At 41.0% G+C, this 21,053-nt stretch overlaps 1 protein-coding gene across 6 annotated transcripts in view; it reads left to right on the top strand.

Annotated features, from left to right (window-relative positions):
* Nucleotides 1-891: 891 nt before the first annotated feature.
* Nucleotides 892-21,053, top strand: part of LOC100663859 (caspase-10-like) — a 42,901-nt gene continuing 22,739 nt past the window's right edge. For 2 of the 6 annotated variants that reach the window (XM_010602495.3, XM_010602501.3), the window contains exons 1-4: nucleotides 898-1,124; nucleotides 3,436-3,909; nucleotides 11,019-11,112; nucleotides 18,428-18,563. In XM_010602495.3, the coding sequence (XP_010600797.1) occupies nucleotides 3,563-3,909; nucleotides 11,019-11,112; nucleotides 18,428-18,563 (577 nt within the window). In that variant the 5' untranslated portion in view covers nucleotides 898-1,124; nucleotides 3,436-3,562. Of the gene's footprint in view, nucleotides 1,125-3,435; nucleotides 3,910-11,018; nucleotides 11,113-18,427; nucleotides 18,564-21,053 lie in introns of all 6 variants that reach the window. The other 4 variants (XM_023542392.2, XM_023542406.2, XM_010602496.3 and 1 more) reach the window with 4 other exon arrangements.

The following is a 21,053-nucleotide window of genomic DNA, read 5'->3' as shown; positions in this document are numbered from 1 at the left end:
GGACTTAGAAGTCAAACTTCCTGCTTCAAATCTTGGCTGTGCCACTAGGTAGCTGTGTGACTTTGGGCAAATTACCTAACATCTCTGTGCTTCAGTTTCCACATTTTAAAGCAGGGGTCATAGTGATATTAAACCTTTATAGGGTTGTTGGGATTATTAAATGGGAAAATATTTTAAATACTTGTCCCCAGCATATAGTATGTGTGATATAATTATTATTAGAAATAATTTCTTCAAAGTCTGTCTTTCCTGCTGAACTGAATGCACAGTAAGGGCAGACTGCTTCAGTTTTGTTTACTATTAATTGATTATTTGAGCCTTTTGCAATACCTCCAAATAGGCTTATAGACCAACCCCCCTTTTTTGTTTAAAAATTGTTTTTATTTGCTTATCTACACATGAACTTTGGGTTTGAATCCTTAATCCTTGAAAAAGGATTAAGATGACTACCATTTCATTAGCTTTTTTGGGTTTTACTTTAAAGGTTAAGTGAGTTTGAGGAAGGAGGGAGCTGGAACTCACAGGAAAGGCTGCAGCACTTAGTGGCTACCAAGAGTTCATTTCTGGAAGCCTTTTGCTTTACCTAAGCAGACCTGGTGGCACAGCAGTTAAGTGCCTAGCTGCTAACTGAAAGATTGGCAGTTGGAAACCACCACCTGCTCTATGGGAGAAAGATGTGGCAATCTGCTTCTCTAAAGATTGCAGTCTAGAAGACTCTATGGGGTGGTTCTACTCTGTTTTATAGGGTTGCTATACATTGGAATTGACTCCAGGGCAACGGATTTTTGCTTTACCTGGGAAAATCCTGAGCTCTACATGGGAAAGAAACTTGTGAATTTGCCTTTAGGAGCTGCTGTTTGTCAGGGTTATCTTAACGCTGGGAAAAAAAAAAAAAAGGAAAGGGGAGGAGAAATGGCAGACAGGAGATGATGACATCAGCAGGAAATTAATATCAAGTTACAAAAGCCAGAGGATCCAGTTTTCACTTGCTCAGCCAACAAGTTTTGAGTGCTCTTCCCGCGCAAATGGGAGCTTCCTGGAAACTGGAAACACATGGAGGACCTGAATTCCAATTTCCCTGAGTGCTATCAACCTCCAGAGGATCGGTGAGACTTGATCTAAAGGTATGTAATATCTTTTCCTCGCTTGGGTCTCATACCCCAGCCTTTTCCTTTGCTTCACGTCATAGAAACTTGCAAAAGCTAGTTGCCAGCAATGGCATTGTTTCTGCCTGGTTTTATCTGCCGTGCCAGGGAAAAAGAAAGTAAAAGTAAAAAAAGAAAAAAAACAGGGGGGCTCCAACACAGCTTTTTATTGTCAAGAATATGCTAGTCCACAAAGTTTGGCCAACTCAGTAAAGCTAAGGGTCAGAATCTTCAGGAAAATACAATGTACTACTTATTAGAATAGGAAAATGTCTGCAAGAAACCAATCATTTGACCTCAGGGATACTTGAAGGGAAGAACCCATGATAATCCCACAAAAAATAGCTCCCCCCCGCCACAACAAAAGTAATAACTGTTCATTGCACAAAATTTGAGTGGAAGCCAAGAAGAAAATTTATGTTAAAAAAAAATTTTTTTTTTTTTATTTATTTTTTTAAATATTTATACTGGAGCCCTGGTGGTGCAGTGGTTAAGAGATCAGCTGCTAACCAAAATGTCGGCAGCTTGAATCCACCGGCCGTTCTTGGAAACCCTGTGGAACAGCTGTACTCTGTCCTATAGGGTCGCTATGAGTTGGAATCGACTGGATGGCAGTGGGTTTGGTTTGATTTTTGGACAGTTATACCAAGGAGGAGCCCTGGTGGTACAGTGGTTAAGTGCTCAGCTGCTGAAAGGTGGGCGGTTTGAACTCATCAGCTGCTCCAGGGGAGAAAGATGTGGCAGCCTGCTTCTGTAAAGATTTACAGCCTTGGAAACCCTATGGGGTAGTTTTACTCTGTCCTACACGGTCGCTGTGAGTCAGAGTCAACTCCACCGGAATGGGTTTGGTTCGGTTTTTGTTTGTAGTTAAACCACCTAGGTTTTTTTTTTTTTTTTTTTTAACCACCTAGCTATTCTTGCTATCGATGTTTTGTTTCTGCCATGTTCTTCCTTTCGAAAGTAATTTCCTGTTTCTAAAAACAGCCAAGTCATGCACAGTGAATATATACCTCAAGGCCTTATGGAATGAATAACATTACAGTGAAAAGTTTTATTGATGCATTGTTCCTCTAATGAGAACAAAATTTAGTGTAGATACCCAAAAGCAAAGACGAGAAGGCAAGGAGGGAAAGGGAAGCTAGATCGATGGTAGCAGTACAAACAAAATGGAGATAATGAGAATGCCGACACATTCTAAAAATTGTAACCAATGACATGGAATAATTTGCATAAAACTTATTAAAGGGGAACCGAATTTGCTGTGTAAACTTTCACCTAATACACAATAAAATATTATTAAAAAAAAAAATTTACCGATCTTCAATTGTAACTTGCTACTTCCCTGATAAAGTCCATAATTGTGAGTATGGTCTGTGAGTTCTGTGTGGCCTTTGCAACAAATTATCAAATGCAGGCAAGAAGAAAAGAGTGTCGTGGGAGTGGGAGGGACGGCTGGTGTCAGAGCTGGTAACAAGGGTTGGAAGGTGAAGTATGTCCCACCTGTGCCTCACAGGAATCAAGCTTTGGGCTGATGGTGCTGGTCTTGATTCTTCCCGTCCCTCCCCCCAAGTTAGAAGAGAAGGTGTGACTCCACCATTTTACAATTGTACACGTAGAAACTGTTGGATTGGCACTATTGAATTGGCACATGTAGAAATTGCATGTTTTGCTGTGTATATTCTCCACAATAACAAAAATAAAAAAATTTTTTTTTAATGAATTTTTTTTTTTTTTTAGGGAAGACCATAGTTTATTAACGGGTCAGGTGGAAACACTGATGGGTAATTTGTAACTTCCTGCACTGATCTGAGCAACTTTGTCTAAAACTACCCTTTCCTTTTGGGGTCTGCAATTATGGCTTCTGTGTCTGTGACATAAAGACCTGCTCATGGTTAGCCATTTAAAGTTAAAGATGTAACGAATAGCCCTCAGGGTCCCTCATTGTCTTCGGGTTGGTTGATGCTTCAGAAGAGTAAACCTCCATGTTGCCTTATTTCTAAAATTTAAAACATAAATCCAAACATTATTCCTGCTATTAGGCAGAAATGAATTTGGGCCTGTGAGCTCCAGCCGGACTACCAGGCCTCAGCGATATCAGACTCTGTCCTCTTCCTTCTTGACTAGTACCACAGGGGACATTTTATTTGGGAGAAATCAGGGTAAATTGAATTCTGATAAAAACTCCCTCCCCACCTCCTGAAGAGTAACATACCAATTGTGTTGGGGTGGAATTTTCTAGGCTGTTGGTATTTGAAGTAACCTTGCAGGAATTTCTTTTTTTCTTTTTTAGCACTTCCAGTAAAGTCTAATGCCAGGAACAGAGGTAGCCAGGATTGGAGGAGGGGCTAGGGAGTTGGGGTGCCGTGTGTCCTCACTCTAGAACTCCTTGCTCCAGTTCTGTCTTTCCCAAGCTGACTATGACATCTCAACGTCAAGGTCTGGATACCAGTTTGGAGGAAAATCGTAGGATGGATTTTCGCCGGAAGCTTCTGAAGATTAATGAATGCCTGGGGGCCAAAGATGTGGAGGCCCTAAAGTTTCTCTGCCGAGACTGGCTCTCCCCCAAGAAGCTGGAGAAGTCCGGCTCAGCCTTGGAGATTTTTGAGCAGCTCCTGGCAGAGGAGCAGCTGAGTGAGGAAGACCCTTTCCTCCTGGCGGAGCTCCTCTTCATCATCAGGCAGAAGTCACTGCTGCGGCACCTCCGGTACAGCAAAGAACAAGTGCAGAGCTCGCTGCCCGCCCAGAGGAGGGTCCCTCTGTTCAGGTAAGGAGGTGTCTGTGGTCAGGACAGGAGGATTTTCCATCTCCCCTCCTACTTCATCCTGGAAGCATCCAGTGTTCATTCACACCTTAGGCTTTGAAAGGCAACTGGGATTAAGATCTTTTTTTTTTTTGTATCTACCTCCTTGATTGATAAAGTGATTCAAAACGAGGAGATTTCTCAGCTAAAGAAATGAAAGGTTGGGAGGTGAACTCTGGGCCTGGAGGAGCTTCTTCCCTTTGTTTTGAAGCAAGGTTTTTCTGAAATAATCCTCTGCTATTGTTGGAAACCCTGGTGGCACAGTGGTTAAGTGCTATGGCTGCTAGCCAAAAGGTCGGCAGTTCAAATCCACTAGGTGCTCCTTGGAAACTCTGTGGGGCAGTTCTACTCTGTCCTATAGGGTCGCTATGAGTTGAAATCCACTAGATGGCAATGGGTTTGTGTTTTTTTCTACCGTTGTTGTTGTGGAGCCCTGGTGGTGCAGTGTTACGAGCTCAGGCTGCTAAACAAAAGGTTGGCAGTTTGAATCCACCAGCCACTCTTTGGAAACACATGGGGGTAGTTCTACTCTGTCCTATAAGGTTGCTATGAATTGGAATCAACTCAAAAGCAATGGGTTTGGTTTTTGTTGTTAGTTGCTGTCGAGTCGATTCCGACTCCTGGCAGCCCAATGTGTACAAAGTTGAAGTGCTCTGTAGGGTTTTCAAGGCTGTGACCTTTCAGAAGCAGATCGCCAGGCTTGTCTCTCAAAGCACCTTTGGGTGGATTTGAGCCACAACCTTTCAGCTAGTAGTTGAGTGCTTAACTTTTTGCACCACCCAGGGACTCACTTCCCTTTGTTTTGCTTCTCACTATCAGGTGAAGCTCACCTCAGCCCACCTCAGCCTAGCAAAGCCTGTTGCTTTTCTTGTTTACTATCCTCTACCCTGCCAGATGGAGTCCCTGGGTGGTTGCTAACTGATTGGTTGGCATTTGGAGTCCACCCAGCAGTGCCTCATAAGAAAAGCCTGGCAATCTACTCCAGAAAAATCAGCCACTGAAATTCTATGGAGCACAGTTCTACTCTGGCACACGTGGGGTCTCCATGACTCAAAACTGACTTGATGGCAACTGTTTGGTTTACACTCTCACACAGTTCTTCCTCTAGTGATTCATTGGTGTTTCTAATTTTCATCCAGGGTTATTGAGAAGAGAGTAATGCATACTTGGAGCCAAATAAGCAATATGAAAAAGATGTGCTTCTGGAGTAGGGAGGAAAATCATTCATGTGATGTCCAGTTATAGATTTTTTTCTTTCTGTATTTTTTTAAATTTTTATTGTGCTTTAAGTGAAAGTTTGCAAATCAAGTCAGTCTCTCATTCAAAAATTTATATACACCTTGCTATATACTCCTAGTTGCTCTCCCACTAATAAGACAGCACACTTCTTCCCTCCATTCTCTTTTCATGTCCATTCGGCCAGCTTCTGACCCCCTCTGCCCTCTCATCTCCCCTCCAGACAGGAGATGCCCACATAGCCTCATGTGTCTACTTGATGCAAGAAGCTCACTCTACACCAGTATCATTTTCTATCCCGTAGTCCAGTCCAATCCCTGTCTGAAGAGTTGGCTTTGGGAATGGTTCCTGTCTTGGACTAACAGAAGGTCTGGGGACCATGAGCCCTGGGGTCCTTCTAGTCTTAGTCAGACCATTAAGTCTGGTCTTTTTATGAGAATTTGGGGTCTGCATCCCACTGCTCTTCTGCTCCCTCAGGGGTTCTCTGTTGTGTTCCCTGTCAGGGCAGTTATCGCTTGTAGCCAGGCACCGTCTAGTTCTTCTGGTCTCAGGCTGATGTAGTGTCTGGTTTATGTGGCCCTTTCTTTCTCTTGGGCTCATAATTACCTTGTATGTTTGGTGTTCTTCAGTTATAGATTTTTAAAATACATTTTTGGGTAGAATGAACCCAGTGAAGTAAAATATAGGCATTTCTGCCCCCCACCTCAAAAGAAAACCTCATTGCTGTTGAGCCAGGTCCGACTCGTAACAATTCTATAGGACAGAGTAGAACTGCCTCAGAATTTCCAAGACTGTAATCTTTTTATTTTTATTGTGCTTTAAGTGAAAGTTTGCAAATCAAGTCAGTCTCTCATTCAAAAATTTATATACACCTTGCTATATACTCCTAGTTGCTCTCCCACTAATAAGACAGCACACTTCTTCCCTCCATTCTCTTTTCATGTCCATTCGGCCAGCTTCTGACCCCCTCTGCCCTCTCATCTCCCCTCCAGACAGGAGATGCCCACATAGCCTCATGTGTCTACTTGATGCAAGAAGCTCACTCTACACCAGTATCATTTTCTATCCCGTAGTCCAGTCCAATCCCTGTCTGAAGAGTTGGCTTTGGGAATGGTTCCTGTCTTGGACTAACAGAAGGTCTGGGGACCATGAGCCCTGGGGTCCTTCTAGTCTTAGTCAGACCATTAAGTCTGGTCTTTTTATGAGAATTTGGGGTCTGCATCCCACTGCTCTTCTGCTCCCTCAGGGGTTCTCTGTTGTGTTCCCTGTCAGGGCAGTTATCGCTTGTAGCCAGGCACCGTCTAGTTCTTCTGGTCTCAGGCTGATGTAGTGTCTGGTTTATGTGGCCCTTTCTTTCTCTTGGGCTCATAATTACCTTGTATGTTTGGTGTTCTTCAGTTATAGATTTTTAAAATACATTTTTGGGTAGAATGAACCCAGTGAAGTAAAATATAGGCATTTCTGCCCCCCACCTCAAAAGAAAACCTCATTGCTGTTGAGCCAGGTCCGACTCGTAACAATTCTATAGGACAGAGTAGAACTGCCTCAGAATTTCCAAGACTGTAATCTTTTTATTTTTATTGTGCTTTAAGTGAAAGTTAACAAATCAAGTCAGTGTCTCATACAAAAATTTATATATACCCTTGCTCTGTACTCCTAGTTGCTCTCCCTCTAACGAGACAGCATACTCCTTCACTCCACCCTGTATTCCCTATGTCCATTCAGCCAGGTTCTGTCCTCCTCTGCCTTCTCATCTCCCCTCCAGCCGGGAGCTGCCCACACAGTCTCAGTTGTCTACTTGCGCCAAGAAGCTCCCTCCTCACCAGTATCATTTTCTATCTTATAGTCCAGTCCAATCCGTGTCTGAAGAGTTGGCTTTGGGAATGCTTCCAGTTTTAGGCTAACAGAAGGTCTGGGGACCATGGCCTCCGGGGTCCCTCCAGTCCCAGGCTGACCATTGAGTCTGGTCTTTTTATGAGAATTTGGGGTCTGCATCCCACTGCTCTCCATCACGGATTCTCTGTTTTATTCCCCATCAGGGCAGTCATCGGTTGTAGCTGGATACCGTCTAGTTCTTCTGGTCTCAGGCTGTGTAGTCTCTGATTCATGTGGCCCTTTCTGTCTTTTGGGTGCATAATTACCTTGTGTCTTTGGTGTTCTTCATTCTCCTTTGCTCGAGGTGGGCTGAGACGAACTGATGCATCTTAGATGGCCGCTTGCTAGCATTTAAGACCCCAGATGCCACTCTCCAAAGTGGGATGAAGAATGTTTTCTTAATGGATTTTATTATGCCAATTGACCTAGATGTCCCCTGAAACCATAGTTCCCGGACCCCCGCCTCTGCTACTCTGGGCTTCGAAGCATTCAGTTTATTCAGGAAACTTCTTTGCTTTTGGTTTAGTCCAGTTGTGCTGACCTCTCCTGAATTGTTCGTTGTCTTTCCTTTCACCAAAAATAGTTCTTGTCAACTATCTAATTAGTGAATACCCCTCTCCCTCTCTCCCTCCCCACTCTCATAACCATCAAAGAATATTTTCTTCTGTGTTTAAACTATTTCTTGAGTTCTTACAGTAGTGGTCCCATACAATATTTGTCCTTTTGCACCTGACTAATTTTCACTCAGCATAATGCCTTCCAGATTCCTCCATGTTATGAAATGTTTCATGGATTCATCATCGTTCTTTATCAATGCATAATATTCCATTGTGTTAATATACCATAATTTACTTATCCATTCTGCTGTTGATGGTCCCCTTGGTTGCTTCCATCTTTTTGCTATTGTAAACAGTACTGCAATGAACATGGCTGTGCATATATCTGTTTGGGTGAAGGCTCTTATTTATCTAGGATATATTCCAAGGAGTGGGATTGCTGGATTGTATGGTAGTTCTATTTCTAGCTTTTTAAGAAAGCACCAAATCGATTTCCAAAGTGGCTGTACCATTTTACATTCCTATCAGCAGTGTATAAGTGTTCCAGTCTCTCCATAACCTCTCCAACATTTATTATTATGTGTTTTTTGGATTAATGCCAGCCTTGTTGGAGTGAGATGGAATCTCATTGTAGTTTTTATTTGCATTTCTCTAATGGCTAATGACTGTGAGCATTTCCTCAGGTATCTGTTAGCTGCCTGAATGTCTTCTTTGGTGAAGTGTCTGTTCATATCCTTTGCCCATTTTCTAATTGGGTTATTTGTCTTTTTGTAGTTGAGTTTTTGCAGTATCATGTAGATTTTAGAGATCAGATGCTGATGGGAAATGTCATAGCTAAAAACTTTTCCCCAGTCCGAAGTCTTTGGATAAGCATAGGAGTTTAATTTTTAGGAGCTCCCAGTTATCTGGTTTCTCTTCTGCATTGTTAGTAATGTTTTGTGTACTGTTTATGCCATGTATTAGGGCTCCTAGCGTTGTCTTTATTTTCTCTTCCATGATCTTTTTCATTTTAGATTTTATATTTCAGCCTTTGATCCATTTTGAGTTAGCTTTTTGCATAGTGTCACGTATGGGCCTTGTTTCATTTTTTTGCAGATGGATATCCAGTTATGCCAGCACCATTTGTTAAAGAGACCGTCTTTTCCCTATGTGACTGACTTAGGGCCTTTGTCAAATATCAGCTGCTCGTATGTGGATGGATTTATGTCTGGATTCTCAATTCTGTTCCACTGGTCTATGTATCTGTTGTTGTACCAGTACCAGGCTGTTTCAGCTACTGTGACAGTATAATAGGTTATAAAATCAGGTAGAGTGAAGCCTCCCACTTTGTTCTGCCTTTTCAGTAATGCTTTGCTTATCCGGGACCTCTTTCCCTTCCATATGAAGTTGGTGATTTGTTTCTCCATCTCATTAAAAAGTGTCAGAATTTGGATCAGAATTGCATTGTATCTATAGATCGTTTTAGGTAGAATAGACGTTTTCACAATGTTGAGTCTTCCTATCCATGAGCAAGGTATGTTTTTCCACTTATGTATGTCTCTTTTTTTTTCCTTGCTGTGCTGTCTTGTAGTTTCCTTTGTATAGGTCTTTTATGTCCCTGGTTAGATTTATCCCTAAGTGTTTTATCTTCTTGGGGCTATTGTAAATGGTATCGATTTGGTAATTTCCTCTTCAATGTTCTCTTTGTTGGTGTAGAAAAATCCAACTGATTTTTGTGTTTCTCTTGTATCCTGATACTCTGCTGAACTCTTCTATTAGTTTCAGTAGTTTTCTTGAGGATTCCTTAGGGTTTTCTGTCTATAAGATCATGTCATCTGCAGATATATACTTTTACTTCTTCCTTACCATTCTGGATGCCTGTTATTTCTTTATCTAGCCTAATTCCTCTGGCTAGGACCTCCAACACAATGTTGAATAAGAGTGGTGATAAAGGGCATCCTTGTCTGGTTCCTGATCTCAAGGGGAATGCTTTCAGACTCTGTCCATTTAGGATGATGTTTGCTGTTGGCTTTATATAAATGCCATTTATTATGTTGAGGAATTTTCCTTTTACTTCTCTTTTTCTGAGAGTTTTTATCATGAATGGGTGTTGAACTTTGTCAAATGCCTTTTCTGCATCAATTGATAAAATCATGTGGTTCTTGTCTTTTGTTTTATTTATATGATGGATTACATTAATTGTTTTTCTAATGTCGAACCATCCCTGCATACCTGGCATGAATCCCACTTGGTCATGGTGAATTATTTTTTTGATATGTTGTTGAATTCTATTGGCTAGAATTTTATTGAGGATTTTTTGCATCTAAGTTAATGAGGGATATAGGCCAAGACTGTAATCTTTACAGAAGCAGACTGCCATATTTTTCTCCCATGAAGTGGGTGGTGGGTTTGAACTGCCAACCTTTTGGTTAGCAGCTAAGCTCGTAACCACTGCACCAGCACCAGGCTCCTTCATTTTGCCCAAAGAGGTGAAATATAGGCATTGAGCCTATGATGGGTCAGATCTTAGGTAACACTGTTTTACATTGTTCTCTGATGTAATGCCTGCTTCAGAGAGTCTCAAGAGGAGGAGCCTTGGAAGAGTATAATGGCCCTTGTGATTAAAACGTTTCAGGCCTTAGCACTGGAAACAGCTCCCAGAACCTGAGCTATACCTGGGTCTGTGACAGAAATAATGAATTCTGGAAATTCTCTTTTCCACTCCAGTGGTTAAGCAGCTGAGGCATGGTCACTGGTCGGCAGGGGTGTTTATGTATGAGTGAAATATTCAGTTCTCCTGATTGTTGATTGATATGAATGTCCAGAGGGTGGGGTGGTTCCCCGCCTGTTTCAGCAGTACAGTTTATATTGGGTGGTCTCAGGTCCTTTCTTTTGAGGGCTGCAGAGTAAGCCTGAATTTCTAGAATGAAGTGAGGAGATGGGAGGGAGTACTGAAACGGTGTTTTAGGCCTCCCAATTTTCTATCACATTTTTTTTAATGTGATAGAAAATGATGCTAGAGTTGGAATCAGAATGGCTGCCACTCCTGCTTACTGTGTTAATTTAAGTAAGACACTCAGAAGCTCAGACTTTTAGTTTTTAAATCTGTAAAGCGGAATTAATGTCTACTCGTAGGGTAGAGCCCTGGTGAGGCAGTGATTAAGCTTTGGGCTGCTAATCAAAAGGTTGGCAGTTCAAATCCACCAGTTGCTCCTTGGAAAACCTATGGGCAGTTCTACTCTGTCCTATAGTGTCACTATAGGTCAGAATTGACTTGATAGCATGGGTTTGGTTTTTTAGGTTTTTTTTACTTACAGGGTTGGGATCATTCAAATGTCAAATAATGTTTGTAAAAGCACATAGTGCTTTTACTGTGATGTCCTCTAAGAGTGTGAGATTTTTTTGTCATTTTGTGTGTATTCTTAGAAACCTGCTCTATGAACTGTCAGAAGACCTCGACTCTGAGAACTTAAGGAGCATGATCTTCCTTCTGCCAAACGTGTTTCCAAAAACTGAGATGGTGAGTGGGTCATATCGAATGAGTTCTATGTGAGCACTGCCTTCATGGGGGCCCTTTACTGGGAACTGGAAGGGTACTGGGAAGGGTTTTCAGGAAGGCTTTTCTTCAGGAGGCTGTTATCATACAGTATGGTTAGGAATGCCAACTTTAGTGTCAGATGGGCCTGGATTCGATCCTGGGTCTGCTGCTAATGTCCTGACATGGGGCAAGTTATTGTACCTTTCTGAGTCTCTGCTTTCTCATATGTTAAATTGTGGAGAATCAGACTTCTTCCTCCTTCCTGCTGGGAGAATTAGAGGAAATAATGTGCTAAAGCACTAACCCAGAGCCTGTATTTGGCACGTAATATCTGCTCAGTCTGGAGTCTCTGGGCGGTGTGACAGTTAACATGCTTGCCTGCTCTCTGAAAGTTTGGTGGTTTCAGTTCACCCAGGGGTACCTCGGAAGAAAGACCTGGTGGTCTATTTCTAAAAAATCAGCAATTGAAAACCCTATGGAGCACAGTTTTACTCTGACACACATGAGGTTGCCATGAGCCAAAATCATCTTGATGGCAACTGGCTTAACTACACAGTAAAGGCTAACTATTATTGGGGTCCTCTGTGTTTTATGATATAGGAATGTGTGGGGCACAACAAGGAGAGGAGGAACAATGGCAGAGTGGGAATTATTTATTCATCATCTACATTAGGTGAGGTTTCTGAGGAGGCCTGTGGTGTCCTTTTTAGTGGACTTTGCACTGTCTGTATTTCAGGGGTTCTGTGAAAATCAAATGAGATGAAAAGGTACTTTAAATAACAATAATGTTTTTAATATTAATATACTTGCTGTCTGCCAATATTATTGTTATAATAGTTACATTTAAGGGCAGGAAAGTAGCTGCATGTCTCTCTTTCAGGCCTCAAAGTTTTATGTGTTTTCTTTTAACTCTAATAAGAACTTGTGACAAACAAGGCAGTTAATCTGGGAAGGGGGCAATGTTCAATTTTACCCTATAATATTATCTTGATTGTGTTATTTAATTGATAATTTTATTATATTTTAAATTATGTAGTATTTCATAATCCAAAAGAATACATGTAACATACATATAGGTTATGAAATATAGTAATAAAATGAGCAGCTATGAACTTATGAATGAGAACATCCCCAGTGTTCTTGAGCCTATACAATAGTCCTCCCATATCACATTCCTCCCAGACCAACTGGTAGTATTGACGAATATCTTCTTTTGTTTGTTTATTTTTTTAATCATGGAAGTCATGAATCAGAATGGACTGGATGGCAACCGGGTTTGGTTTTGTTTTTTAATCACAGAGGAACAGGAAGCTGTTTTACATGGAGTAAGTTAAAGGAAGACTGTGTCAGTAAGGAGGACTGTGTCAGTAATTCATTAAACGTTTTTCCTGGTGTCAGGCCGGTAGAACTGAGCAGGTTAATTATCTATTTCTGGCCACAGCCTGTGAGTCATTATTTTCCCTTTTCAGAGCCTCAGAGAATTCTGCCTTTGTGTTCTTTTAAGCTGTCACAGCAACTCCACCCTTTGGGGTTCCTATCTCCCCAAGATGGGCCGTGGGCTCCTTGGAGGTGGGGACTAAGTCTTACTCATCATTGTAGTCCCAAAACCTTGAAGAATCTGTCACAAAATGGTGCTCTGTAAGTTTAAAGGAATGTGGGAGCGAGTGGGATGGTGCAATCTTCCCCTTCTCTTTCTGAACAACTCCCTGAAGCCTTCTTTGTTTGTGACTTTACAATGAGTAACTGGGGGGGTTAACAGGAAGAACTAAATCACAACAATGGGGATGTGCGGAAATACACTTCTAATATTCTTCTAGTCGTTGCCCCTTCTCAGAGTCTCCTCATTTTCTTCCTTAGATGGTCCCAGAAAGTTCTGATGCCCTTTCTTTTTTTTTTTTTTTGACAATTTTTTCTTTTCTTCTTACGTTTTTATTGTTAAAAAACTCCAAAAACTCAGGTACAGAAAGTGACACAAGACAAACATATACTTTAATGAATTATAAGGCTTGAAACCACCACCCAGATCAAGAAAGTGAATTTTAACTGCCACTCCAGAAAGCTCTCCATTTGCTCCATCCTAATTTTTAATCACAGCCCCTCCCCTCCCCCTAGACCTGAGCCCTGACCTGACTTTTATAGCGGTCACTTGTGTTGTTGCTTTATGATTTTATTACCTAAATGTGCCTCTTTAGACCACAAGTTTAGTCTTGCTCAGCCTTTTCCTTTAGGTCTCTCTTGATCGGTAGGTTAAATTTTCTTCCCCCTAATCACTTCTTTTTTCTTAAAATCTATTTATTTAAGAACCAGGGTACTTGACCTGTAGGGTTTCTCACAGTGAAGCCTAAGGGTCCAAGATTTGCTGGAGAGTTAAAAATATCAAGGGGCTTTGTAAATAATTTTTAATAATTATTAAGATATCTGAGAACATTCTGATTCTGCCAGTAAATTTCAGGGCTCACCTTTGCATTAGTGTAAAGCAATTACAGGCTAAAGTAACAGCATTTCATCTTAAATGCAGAATTTTCTCAACATTGGAGGACATTCCTGTAGTTTGAGAAGCCCTCTAAGTGATTCTAATAACATTTGCTCCCAACTTGGGCCGTTTGCTCACAAATTTTCCAGTCTCTGAGTTTATAAATAAAACCAGACCACTTTTTTCTAAAATAATATTTTATTATTTCTGTGAAAGTTTACACAGCAAATTGGGTTCACATTTGACAATTTCTACACAAATTGTTGAGTGACATCAGTTACATTTTTCACAATGTGTCAGCATTTTCTAATTGCACTCTGGTTTTTTCTTTTCCAATACTGTACTTTCCCTGCCCCCTTATCTTCTCATCTTTGCTTTAGAGTGATTGTTGACCATTTGGTCTTATATAGATGGTTTCTTAATGGAGTACCACATTCACAGGTAATATCCTTTATTTTGTGTGCCAGTCTGTTATTTCACTAAAAGCTGACCTTGGGATAGCTTTGGTTCAAGTTTAAAGAGTATCTCAGGGCGATAGTCTCAGGGAGTCCTTCGTCCAGTCTCAACTGGTACTGTAAATCTAGACTTTTTAAGCATTTGAATTCTGTTCTGCATTTTTCTCCCATTCTATCAGGGTCCATCTATTGTGGCTCTGATCAGAACGGTTGGTAGTGGTAGCCGGAAACCATCTAGTTCTTCTGGTCGCGGGGTAGGTGAGACTATGGCTTATGTAGGCTATTAGCCGTGTAGGCTAGTTTCTTCTCTGAGATTTTGGTTTCCTTCTTTCTGTTTTGCTCCTGATGAGTAGAGACCAATAGTAGTATCTTGGATGGCTGCTTACAAGCTTTTAAGATCCCAGATACTTACCTCACTAGGATGAAGAACATGAACTTGATGAACTATATTATGCGAATTGACTGAGTTGCCTCATGAGACTAAGGTCCTAAACCTTCAGACCCAGGAAGCCATTCTCTCAAGGTGCTTGGTTATGTCTGAGAGAAGTACCTGTAACTGTGTCTTCTATGACTATATATGTCATAGTCAAGCTGTATGTACTGGAAGTATATGGAGATACTTCTACCTGTGCACACATATGTACTCACCAGTACCTACTCATAGGAATGTGTGCCTATACACCTACATTTGTAACCATACACTCGTTTTTTTTGAAAATCAGAACACTTTTTATTGTTGCATCTCTTCCCATGCTATGAACACAAGTCCTTACTCTCTGAAGATCATGGGATAGGGGGGTGAAGGGAAGGGGGCATTTGTTAAAGAGGTCTCTGATATGCTCAACACCAAGCAGTGGTTTTCTACTAAGAAAAGCCGGGGAATGAGTCTCTTTCTCTTTTGTTTCCACACAAACCTAGCCCTCAGCTTGAAGTCATTGTGGCCACAGGAGCATTTTTATGGTCAGTAACATAGGGTGACATCAGTTGGAATCAACTTGATGGCAACTAACAACGACAGCATACCAAACGTTTCTCCCCCAGCTAAATTAGTTTTCAAATGGTCACTCTCAAGTACCCAATGATTTTGTATGTTTTTTTCACTCAGTGCAACAAGAAAACGAGAAGCCACTGTGTTTAGCTGTGGCATAGGACTGTGGTATTACCTGGTCACATTCAGGAAAACTTCACTTCCTTTTTTGGATTTAAGTGATCTCGGATTTACTCTACAGGAGATCTAACTCTTCAGTGTAGCTGAGATAATAATCCAGGCTGATTTCTACTGGACTTTGTGACCAGACCAGCCTTCTGAATTGTGTACAGTACAATTCCTAAGCAATCCAGATGAGTTTTTGTACCAGGCTTAATAAGGTTGCATTATTGGAAACTGCAATTGCAATAGCAAGAGATTTCATCACAGAAATAAATTATGTACCAGCTATTGGAGGAGGGTCTGAACACCCCTCAGCCAAAAAGGAAGAGTCCTGACTTCATATGGTCTCTCAAGGGGGACAAAAATGACCTTTGTAAAGTACTCTGGGCTCTCTCATTATGACAGCTTGCATACAAACTTGCAGCAGGGATAGTTGCTAGAAGTTCGAGAGACATCCCGAGAGACCGAAAGAACTGTCAGGAAACCTGTTCTTGGTGTCATAATCAACACAGAATCTTGAGTGAAAAGAAAACCACACCCAAATCTGCTAGCTTTTTAGCAAAGAAGCAAAACAAAACAAAACAAAAAAACCTTTCAGATACTTCCTGCTGATATTTGCCAGGGTGGTGTACTTAAACTAGAGCAATGTAAAGTATGTGTGTGTGTGTGTGTGTGTGTGTGTGTGTATGAAAGGTGTCATTTACTAAAAATCTAATATAATTTTTACTAAGTATAACAAATTTTCATCATTGCTTCAGGAATCATATCTTAGTTCCTTTTCTTCCTTTGGTAGATTGCTACCAAGACAACAGCTTCTTTTTTATAACACCAACAACAAAAGACCAAAAAAAAAAAAAAAAAAAAGGAAGAAGACAGGAGTTTCTGTTTTGAAGTTCACAGAGAGCTCACTTGCACATAACCTGCTGCAGAAGCAGGCTTCCAACCTGTTCATTCTGGTTCGAACCCTTGCTGAGAATTTGCATTTCCACTCCAGATATACTGAATCAGATTCTACATTTTAGACTAGAAGAACTAGATGATGCCCGGCCACCAGTACTGATCACTTTAATCAGGATCATAATAGAAGGTCCTGGGTAGAATGGATAGAAAATGTAGAACAAAATTAAAAAAAAAAAGAGACCAGACTTAACTGGTCTGAAAGACACTAAGGCACTGGAGGAACCCCTGAGACTATTGCCCTAAGACAACCTCCTAACTTCAAACTATGGACACTCCCAGAGGCCTTGTTTCAAGCAAATAACAGACAGGGCTATAAAATAAACAATAACATCTATGAAGAATGTGCTTCTTAGAACAATCGGCTTTAGGAGACCAAAAGGGCAACATCTACCCAAAACAAAAGAAGAGAAGATAGGCAGAGACAGGGAAAGTGGGCAAATGGACACAGGGAACCTAAGGAGGAAATGGGGAGACTGCTGACACATTGAGGGGACTGCAGCCAAGGTCATGAAACAATTTGTGTAAGAATCATTGATTGGAAAATCAATTTGCTATGTAAACATTCACCTAAAGTACAGTAAGTTTTTTTTTTTTTTTTTTTTTTAAAAGAACCTATAGTATAACAAGATCCCGGGTGATTTACTAGTGGTTCTCAGAATTGGTCCCTAACCAGCAGCATTAGCATCGCCAGGGAATTTGTTAGAAATGCAAATTCGCAGCAAGGATTCAAACCTGGGATGAACTGGTTTGAAGCCCTGTGCAGCATCTTGCTAGGTGGATTCCCTTTGACCCTTTTGCCTGGTTTATCACCTCTGGATGAATCTTGCTTCATTCCCTCCTCTCTCCTACTTTATTCTCTTGCCAGGCTATTGGTGTGCTGGGGCTGCAGGTGGGGACGCCCATATTCCTTTGCCTTCTTGGTCCTCTCATCTGTTCCCAGAATTTCTTAAAAATTTTTTCTCTCTCTTTTGGTCAGGTAAGGACAGAAATCAGCTAAGACTTTATAACTCTGGCCTTTCCCTTGGTTGTTGGCATTTTGGGTGCGTTGTTTAAAGGAGCTCTGGTGGTACAGTGGTTAAAATGCTCGGCTGCTAACTGAAAGGCTGGCAGTTCGAACCCACCATCCAGTCCAAGGGAGAAAGGTGAGACAGTCTGCTTCCATAAAGATTAAAAAAAAAACCAAACTCGTTGCCGTTGAGTTACAGCCTTGGAAATCCTATGGGGCAGTTCTATTCTGTCCTGTAGGGTCACTATGAGTCACAATCTACTCAATGCAATGGGCTTTTTTTGAATGCACATACACCCACATTCCCCCCCACCGCCCCCCACAGTTACATAGCTGGAGAATATTTCTGGTAGGATACTGGGTATCTGGTAACAGTGGTGGCTTCCAGGGAGAGGAACTGATGGTTAGGAGTCGGAGATGAGAGAGAGAGACTAATTATTTTATACCTTCTTGCACTTCTTGAATTTTGTATCATGGTATGAATTCTCTGTTGAATGAATGAATGATGAGTGAAAAAGAAAAAGGCTTTGAGGTTTCAAATTCCAGCAGCCTCTGATTTGCTTACCACATTCATGTGGCTCTAGTACAGATTCCAAATGAGCACCACTTGGTCTCTTAAATAGTTGAGCCAGTTCACCTTAGTCACAGAGTAGTGACATCCTCTCCCCACTCACCATGAGAACAAAAGTTTGAGAAGCTGTGGGTGTCCGCTTTAGTCCCCAGCTCTTGCTCACTGGCATATAATTCCAAACGAGTGTTGAAACTATGCTTCACATTTTCTCTCTTTAAGGAGAATATCTGCTTTGAAAACAGTAAGTGCTTTCTGCATGTGGCACCTGATCTTTTCAATGTGTGAGAACTTCTGAGCAAGGTCGCCGGCTTAGCCACTGAATTTTTGGGGCACAGGCTAATTCTATCACCATTTTTAAGGCATGAAGAACCCAGGAGAGCTCAATCAGAAGAATTATGCATTCTGAGAATATGAAAGCCCCGTGACTTTCCTCTCAGCTAACATAATCATGACAGCACGGTGCTGGTGCATAGCCAAGTACTATATACTTGTGTCTGGTATTCACATAGACTGTACAGATTCGTCAATGGCTTTTCGTCCATACCGTTAAACTCCTTGAGGGCAGATGCTATACCTTATTCATCAATACAAAACTGGGTACAGAGTACCCATGCAAGTAATATGTATTGAATGATGGCTAACAAGTAGTCAAGTAAATGTGACTCCATTGATTTTCTTGCAGACCTCTCTAAGTTTCCTGGCACATCTAGAGAAACAAGATCTAATAGGTGAGGATAATCTGACGACACTGGAGGACCTCTGCAAAACTGTTGCACCTAACCTTCTGAAAAAGATAGAGAAATATAAAACAGAGAAAAGTAAGTAGCTTATACTTGCTTGCACCAGACCTTGGGAATTCTTAAGCCAATTGGCCATGTACGATGTTTACTCATCACTCTGAGACTACTGTCTTAGGAAAGCCAGAAATGTCCCTCATTGTTTCATTCAACGCATATTTACTGAATGCAAACAGTGCCAGGCACTGTTTTAGGAGCTGAGGGTACAGAACAAAGCTTCTGCCCTTTTGGAGCTTATGTTCTAGTGGGGGAACATAGCTTTAGACAAATGTGTTCTTCTAATTCTTATGTGTATTGAGAATATATGAAATTATTTTGAATGAAATAACATAAAAAAAAGGACGCAGGTTAAAGTGGTTAAGAGTGGGGTCTCTGGAGTCAGACAGCCAGAGTTCCATTGATTAGTGGTGCAGTCACCCTTTCCTTAGCTTTTCTATGCCTCGCTTTCCTGATCCGTAAAGTGGGGATAATAATAGTATCTACCTTATGGATTTTTTTTGAGGATTCAATGAGATAATTCCTGTAAGATGCATGTCTGGCCTGAAATAAGTGTTTAGTAAATGTTGCTATCATGAATATGTTCGCTGGAGAGGAAAGTCATGGGGGCTTTCATATTCTCAGAAATTACTATCAGAGAAGAACTCTATTTTCCTGTTTTTTTTTTTCTTTCCCCAGTCTGTCTTGTTAAGGAAGTATTGGTGTGGTATTGTGTAGAGGTAGTAAATAGCACAGTGCAGTGATCAAACCTGGTTGCCTGGCTGCATGATGATAAAGTCCATTTCTCCAACAGTTAAACAAGAGGTAAAAATAAAAGTTCATGAATATATTCATGAAGCTTTTATGCCACACCCACACTTTAGTTCAGTGAGTCAATTTAGCCAGCACATTTATTTGGTTAAAAACAAAACTAGTCAAAATGAAACTTCTAAGAATTCATTTAGCACAAAATGAGGAAGAAAATATCCTGTTGTTAAACTAATAAAATATCAAACAGTAACTAAAGCAGTGAATAAATGCGTAATTTAAGCAGAAATGGTAAAAAATAAAAACAGCCCTACTTACCATCGAGTTATCAAGTGAGAAAGAATGAGCAGGAAATTGATGTGGAAAGAATATTTGGAATCCTTACTTGAACTCTGAGATTTATTTTTTTGGATCACACTGTGGTTTTCCTTCAATCGAGTATTCCATACAAATAGACATAGGGCAGATGGCCATATTATTGGATATTTGAACTCTGGAGAAGTCACCCTAGTTTCTGTGCCTCAGTGAGTCTTGAGGACTGAGTTTTATATCAGAAGAATTTTAATTTTGATTTTTCATTTCTACAACCTACCTGCTGTGTGATCTCTTACTGAGTATCAATCATTGTTTATATTATTTTTTATTTTATTTTATTTTTTGCATTATTAATATTTTCATATTAACTCTTCGTAGTCCTGAGGGTTTGGGCCTAATTCTGCCTCTTAGAATGAAGGACTAAAGAACTGTAAAGATAGTAGGTATGTAAATTTTAGACTTTTCTGTAATTAGTGTTATCCAAAGTCCAAGTGGAGCCCTGGTGGCACAGTGGTTAACAGTTTGGCTGCTAAACAAAAGGCTGGCAATTTAAATCCACCTGCCACTCTTTGGAAACCCTATAGGGCAGTTCTACTCTGTCCTATAGGGTTGCTAGGAGCCGGAATTGACTCAAAGGCAACGGGTTAAAGTCCAAGTACACTGTATTTGATTAGCACACCAGCTCTATTTAAGGAACATCTGGCTAATGCTATGTGTTTTCTTGAACCCTGGTATTTGCTTTATATTTAATTTTTTTTTCTTAAAAATGATATATGCTAGGGTGGGAGAGGGTTTTTTACTGATTAATTAGTAGCTAAGAACTGCTTTGGGTGAAGGGAGGGACAATACTCAATACATGGAAGGTCAGCTCAACTGGACTAGACCAAAAGCAAAGAAGTTTCTGGGATAAAATGAATGCTTCAAAGGTCAGCGGAGCAAGGGCGGGGGTTTGGGGACCATGCTTTAAGGGGACTTCTAAGTCAATTGGCAAAATAATTCTATTATGAAAACATTCTGCATCCCACTTTGAAATGTGGCGTCTAGGGTCTTAAATGCTAACAAGCGGCCAACTAAGATGCATCAATTGGTCTCAACCCACCTGGATCAAAGGAGAATGAAGAACACCAAGGTCACACGATAACTAAGAGCCCAAGAGACAGAAAGGGCCACATGAACCAGAGACCTACATCATCCTGAGACCAGAAGAACTAGTTGGAGCCCGGCCACAGTCGATGACTGCCCAGACAGGGAGCACAACAGAGAACCCATGAGGGAGCAGGAGATCAGTGGGATGCAGACCCCAAATTCTCATAAAAAGACCATACTTAATGGTCCGACTGAGACTAGAGGAATCCCAGTGGTCATGGTCCCCAGACCTTCTTTTGGCACAGGACAGGAACCATTCCCGAAGACAACTCATCAGACCTGGAAGGGACTGGACAGTGGGTAGGA

The sequence above is a fragment of the Loxodonta africana genome, chromosome 6 (assembly GCF_030014295.1).
Source record: "Loxodonta africana isolate mLoxAfr1 chromosome 6, mLoxAfr1.hap2, whole genome shotgun sequence".
Taxonomy (NCBI): Eukaryota; Metazoa; Chordata; class Mammalia; order Proboscidea; family Elephantidae; genus Loxodonta; species Loxodonta africana.
The sequence above is the reverse complement of the archived record's forward strand: the minus strand, read 5'-3'. Positions and strand labels throughout refer to the sequence as shown.